The 6,000-nt window shown below is 45.9% G+C and overlaps 1 protein-coding gene across 1 annotated transcript in view; it reads left to right on the top strand.

Annotated features, from left to right (window-relative positions):
- The first annotated feature begins 387 nt into the window (after positions 1-387).
- The window catches only part of slc7a5 (solute carrier family 7 member 5), a 46,501-nt gene continuing 40,888 nt past the window's right edge, over positions 388-6,000 (top strand). The window contains exon 1 of the mRNA XM_069901840.1: positions 388-1,325. Within this exon, the coding sequence (XP_069757941.1) occupies positions 755-1,325 (571 nt within the window). The 5' untranslated portion in view covers positions 388-754. The remainder of the gene's footprint in view (positions 1,326-6,000) is intronic.

The raw sequence follows: 6,000 nt of genomic DNA, 5'->3' as shown, positions 1-6,000 counted from the left end.
GAGCAGAGGGCATTTTTGCCTCGTGACGCCACGAAGAACTGAAACCCAATTGAGGAACATGCTTGCATTTCTGCAGCTCCTCAAGGAAGTGTGCAGATGCTGTAATTGTAATTCGGAGTTCTTCACCTTGTCTTGAAATAGTACATTTTAAAAAGGTAGAGAGAGAAAATTAGAAACGTCAGGCGTTCTTTTGACATGTTGAATAAAAACGGTTCGCTGTCCAATTCTTCGTGACAGTGGATTTGCAGTAAGGAGGCTCTTTGGTTGGATGATGCAATGGGCTTTCATCAGAACATAATAACGTGCATTTCTGTTTATTGTTCACGACATGCTATTTCCCATATGTTCCCCCCCTCCTCCTCCACCAACCCCGGTCTGTATTCTACAGCTGAATATACCGCCTGCATTCTCAAACCCGACGACCCATTGGCAGAAGTGAATGCCATCTCCAAAAGGTAACATTTGTGGCAACTTTGAGAGCACGTGGTGGGAGCCGCGATTGTGAATGGAGCGACCCCGCAGCCACGCGCTGATTGATCGGCCCAAGTGTTGCATCATCGCGAGTTCCGGGCTCTGAATGACGGTGAGAGGGAGGAGGACTCCAAGGGGGCTCAACTTGGCCCGATCTGGCTTTTGAAGGTGGGAACAAGCAGGTCGTGGCCAGTTGCAGACGGGCGAGAGCAGGGAGCGACCACCGAGCATCGGCGACGCCTCTCCAGCCCACGGAGCATCGGAGACGGAATCGGCGACCCCCATGTCGAGTTTGAAGAAGCGGGGCTCGGGTTCAGCGCAGGAGGTGGCGCCGGACGATGAGCAGGTGAAGGAGAGGATGTTGACGGGCAGCGCGAATGGGGAGCCGGGGACGAGCCCGAGCCCGAGCCGGGACCCAGCCGCAGATCCGGGCCAAGCAACCGACATGACCCTGAAGCGGACCATCACGCTGAGGAACGGGGTGGCCATCATCGTGGGGACCATCATCGGCTCGGGCATCTTCGTCACCCCCACCGGCGTGGTGCAGGAGGCCGGCTCGGTGGGCTTCTCGCTCATCATCTGGACCGTCTGCGGCGTCTTCTCCACCATCGGCGCGCTGTGCTACGCCGAGCTGGGCACCACCATCATGAAGTCGGGCGGCGACTACGCGTACATCCTGGAGGTGTACGGCTCGGCCACGGCTTTCCTCAAACTCTGGATCGAGCTGCTCATCATTCGGCCCAGCTCGCAGTACATCGTGGCCTTGGTCTTCGCCACGTACATCCTCAAGCCCGCCTTCCCCAACTGCGCCGTGCCCGAAGACGCCGCCAAACTGGTGGCTTGTCTCTGTGTCTGTAAGTATGAAGGGGGTGGGGGGGGGGCTTGTCTCTGTGTCTGTAAGCATGAAGGGGGTGGGGGCTTGTCTCTGTGTCTAAGTATGAAGGGGGGGGCTTGTCTCTGTCTGTAAGTATGAAGGGGGTGGGGGGGGCTTGTCTCTGTAAGTATGAAGGGGGTGGGGGGAGGGTTTTGTGTCTGTAAGCATGAAGGGGTGGGGGGGGGGCTTGTCTCTGTCTGTAAGTATGAAGTGGGGTGGGTGGGAAACCGGCCTGACAGGGTGAGGAATGCGCTGGGACAATCACGAGCTTCCTCTCGGTTCTCTCCCCGGAGCGGAATCCCCCCGGTTAATCCCCGACTCGGGGCCACGGCTCCGCTGCTCTTGTGGCCCACGTGCGATGCACGTTTCAACCCACGAGCCCCTGCCGCTCTATTAGAACCTCCAACCTTTCGAAGGGTGGGAGGACACCACAAACACTCCAGACAGGCAGCTCCGGATTTGAACCTGGAGTCACTATTGGCTGAACCCTCCACTCACTGTGCTGCCCTCTGCTAACCTTGCTGCCCCCGTTGAACGTGCCACCCTTCTGTTAGCCTCAGCGAGCTCTGCCCCCATTTACCGTGCTGCCCCTCTGTTAATCATGCCGTCCCTCTACTAACTGTGCTGCCCCAGTTAACAGGCCATCCCTCCATGAACTGTGCCCCATGAACTGCCATCCCTCTTCCAACCATGCTGTCCCATTAACTGTGCCATCCCTCTGTTAACCGTGCCGTGCCCCCATGAACTGTGCCATCCCTCTGCTAACCATGCCACCACTCGTTAACTGTGCCATCCCTCTTTAACTGTGCCACCTGTCCACTCAGCAGGTTACACAGTATCCATAGGAAGTAAAGTGTAATGCAAGTTTTGGGCCTGGGCCCTTGGTCAAGTAAAAGCAAAAACAGGCAGAGAAGCCTGAATAAAAAGGTGAGAGAGGAGAGGAAGGTGTTTTCTAAAATATCATATTTTGTTTGCACTGCTACTGATGCACCATCTATTCACAGATGTTTCAAAAGATAGTTTGCCATAGAATTAGTTGATGAAATTAATATTTCATAAGCTGTAGTGCATGGTTTGTGAAATGTACCAATATCTCCGTTGCCATGAGCAAAGTAGGGAAAGGTAAAAACTTTCTGCAATACTCGCCAGATGCTTTTCTTGATCTCACACTATAGCAGAGAATTTTACAATCACATTCTTTTGAAATATACCTTTGGTGTATAAGCTTTACGGACAATTTGCAAACTGCTTGATTCTATAAACAGGAGAAAAGTCATCATAATTTTATAAATGTTAAGAGTGCAAAGGAAACTTTTATGTGCACTTGAAAATAAAGACCAGACCTTAGCTTAATATTTCTTCTAAAAGATGATGCCTCTTGCTTTAAATGCACCCCTAGAACTGCATTGGAAGTTTTCAAGAGTTGAGCTTGAACCCACATCCTAATCAGTTGGAGATAAGATTGAAAATAAAGCAAGGTATTGTGACAGATTATGTTGTTTTTTAATTGTAGAGGTGCACCAAAGAAAAGGTACAAGGACTGCCTAAAGAAATCTCTTGGTGCCTGCCACATTGACCACCGCCAGTGGGCTGATAACGCCTCAAACCGTGCATCTTGGCGCCTCACAGTTTGGCGGGCAGCAACCTCCTTTGAAGAAGACCGCAGAGCCCACCTCACTGACAAAAGGCAAAGGAGGAAAAACCCAACACACAACCCCAACCAACCAATTTTCCCCTGCAACCGCTGCAACCGTGTCTGCCTGTCCCGCATCGGACTTGTCAGCCACAAACGAGCCTGCAGCTGACGTGGACTTTTTACCCCCTCCATAAATCTTCGTCCGCGAAGCCAAGCCAAAGAAGATAGATATGTTTTAAAGGAGATCAATTGTGGCAGGTTTTTTTTTACCCCTCCATAAATCTTCGTCCGCGAAGCCAAGCCAAAGAAGAGAAGAAGAAGAAGAAGGTCACACACAAACACTTTGAAACAGATCTCATTTAAAATACTGGAGCTCTGCTCAGGCCAGACAGGCCGGGTCCGAGTGCCTTTGCAAAAGCTTTGGGAAGTTCCAATAGAGACTTCACTAATGAATTGTTGTTTTGAAAAGCAACAGATGAAAGAACTTGGAGGATTAGGTTTGGAGCTACAGTCTGTCTGAGTGCTGTTGGGCTGTTCTAGGAGGTTTTGCAAACAGAGGCAAACAGGGTTTAGAGAGAGAGTGAATTCTACAGTTCAGCAGCAGCAGCGAGGACTGGAACAGGACAAGCTGGCAAACTTATGGAAAAACCCCATTTTGAAGATGGGTTGTGAGTTCTTAGTTCAGCCTGGTCAAAGCCCTTGTAGTACGTACAAGAGAAGAGGACTGGCTGCCTAATGTTTCACTTGAAATAAGAGAAACAAAAAGGAACTCTGTGGTGACCTGCAAGAAAGAGGTTATCATCCTGAAAACCCTGATGAGGCAATTTTGTTTGGCAAGACACTGACGTTGCTGATTAGAAGGAATCAGTTTGTGTCTAGCGAACAACAAATCTCTCTCTGAAAACTGACGAGAACTTTCTTGAGTGGTAACCGTTTACCTTTCAAGCACCAAAGCCTGGTGAACCTCATAAATGTTAAATCCAGCGCTCCCACAGCATCTGCAGCTGTAAGCGTAGCCTCTTCTATCACTTTTTCAGCCAGCCTTCTGGATGATTATTTACTTCCTCAACTCCTTTATAATTCTACCGATGTTTAAACTCTCAGCAAGAGAAGAATTTCCATCAGGTTACTTTATCTAGACCGCTCAAAATATCTTACATTCTCATTAAATTTAATCTTAGTCTCCTATTTTCCAATGAAACTAACCAGGCAGCTCCAATCTTTCAACACATCAGATTTTTTTTTCCAGTCCTGGCAAACAGCTTTGTAAACTTCTTCTGCACTCTCAACACCCCATTGATGTCTTTCCTGTAATGCTGTCCACTCTGTAGACAGCAATGATGATGTGTCTAAACCAAAGTTGTAAATGACATTATCTTAGTCCATGCCACAGCCCTTAAAGGGTGTGTCTTCTTAACCAATTTATCAACCAATCCATTCCCCTGTTTTTCTACAACTCATTGTTTACCTATTCACTGAAATCCCTTTACCTTGTTGCATCTCTCCAAGAGCAGCACCACAGACTTCACCGCTTAAATTCTATTTGCAATACACTTTTGCTTGTTTCTCAGCAATTTTGTAAAATAAGGAAGATCTCTTGTGTGCTCCTGTCCCACTAAACTGGTTTAACTTGATTTGCCATCAACCAAATGGCATCAATATCGACTTCTCCGATTTTCATTAACCTCTTCCCTTTCCCTCATCCCTCTGTCTCCCTTCCTCAGCCGGGATGACATTCTTCACTGCCAAGCTGCCTTAATGTTGGAACAGAACACAATTAACTAACGGCATCTTGGGTCTGATGCCAATTCCTCTGCTGGTATGGGTTTTACAATGAGCAAGTAATAGAAGGAGTACACTATGGTATTCCTACGTTTTTCTAGAAAAGTTATGTGATTGATGGAAATAAATCTTTGAAGAAAGAACTGTTTACAACAGTCCTTTTTTTAAAAGAAAATTGATACAATTTATTCAATAGTAATCAGTTTTGTTTTACTTTTAGAAACATGCAACAGCGTCTCAATTCATTTTTCAAAGGGAGCTCTGCAGATTTCAAATTTATTGTCAGAGTGCATACATGACGTTGCATACAACCCTGAGATTCTTTTTCCTGCGGGCAAGGCAGAATTACCACTAAATAGTAGGATATTACAGGTCATCTCCATGACTTCAACAATGAAATTGAATTGGATTTTCTAAAACCATTGAAACACTGTTATAAATACAAGTGCAACAAATTTGCATTATGCAAACAAATAAAATATACAAATACTACAACTTTTCCAAATATGATCCATATCCTAGAAAATAAATGAAGCATTATATTCTGAATCTCTGAACTTTTGAATCACTACGACTATAAATCCATCTTGAATGATTAGTTCAATTCAAATGTTGAAATACTCAGCAACCTTGGTTCTTTACTTTCTTTATGAACCCAAAGGATCCCAAAACATAGCAGCAACAGAAATTCACCAAGAGAAATGGTTTCTTAAACAAAAGATGCTTTTAATTATCTTTAAATATGAAAACAGGATCAAATTTTAACTTATTACTATTAACTTAACTAACTTAACCCCTTCTAATTCTAAGCGCACGTGTATGTAATGTGTGCGTTAAGTTCAGAAAAGTTCTTTGATTCGAATCTTACTTCTCACTTCTCCAAGTTCACTGATTGCAGGCAATTCTTATACTGTGCAACGAATTTAACATTTATGAAGTTCACCAGGCTTTGGTGCTTGAAAGGTAAACGGTTACCACTCAGGAAAGTTCTCGTTGGTTTTCAGAGAGAGATTTGTTGTTCGCTAGACACAAACAGATGATAACCTCTTTCTTGCATGTTACCACAGAGTTCCTTTTGTTTCCCTTATTTTAAGTGAAACATTAGACAGCCAGTCCTCTCCTCTTGTATGGACCACAAGAGCTTTGACCAAGCTGAACTAAGCACTCACAACCCTTCTTCCAAATGGGGTTTTTCCATAAGCTTGCCAGCTTGTCCTGTTCCAGTCCCAGTTGCTGC

Source organism: Narcine bancroftii, chromosome 10 (genome assembly GCF_036971445.1).
Source record: "Narcine bancroftii isolate sNarBan1 chromosome 10, sNarBan1.hap1, whole genome shotgun sequence".
Classification (NCBI taxonomy): Eukaryota; Metazoa; Chordata; class Chondrichthyes; order Torpediniformes; family Narcinidae; genus Narcine; species Narcine bancroftii.
This window is presented reverse-complemented; position numbering and strand designations above follow the sequence as displayed.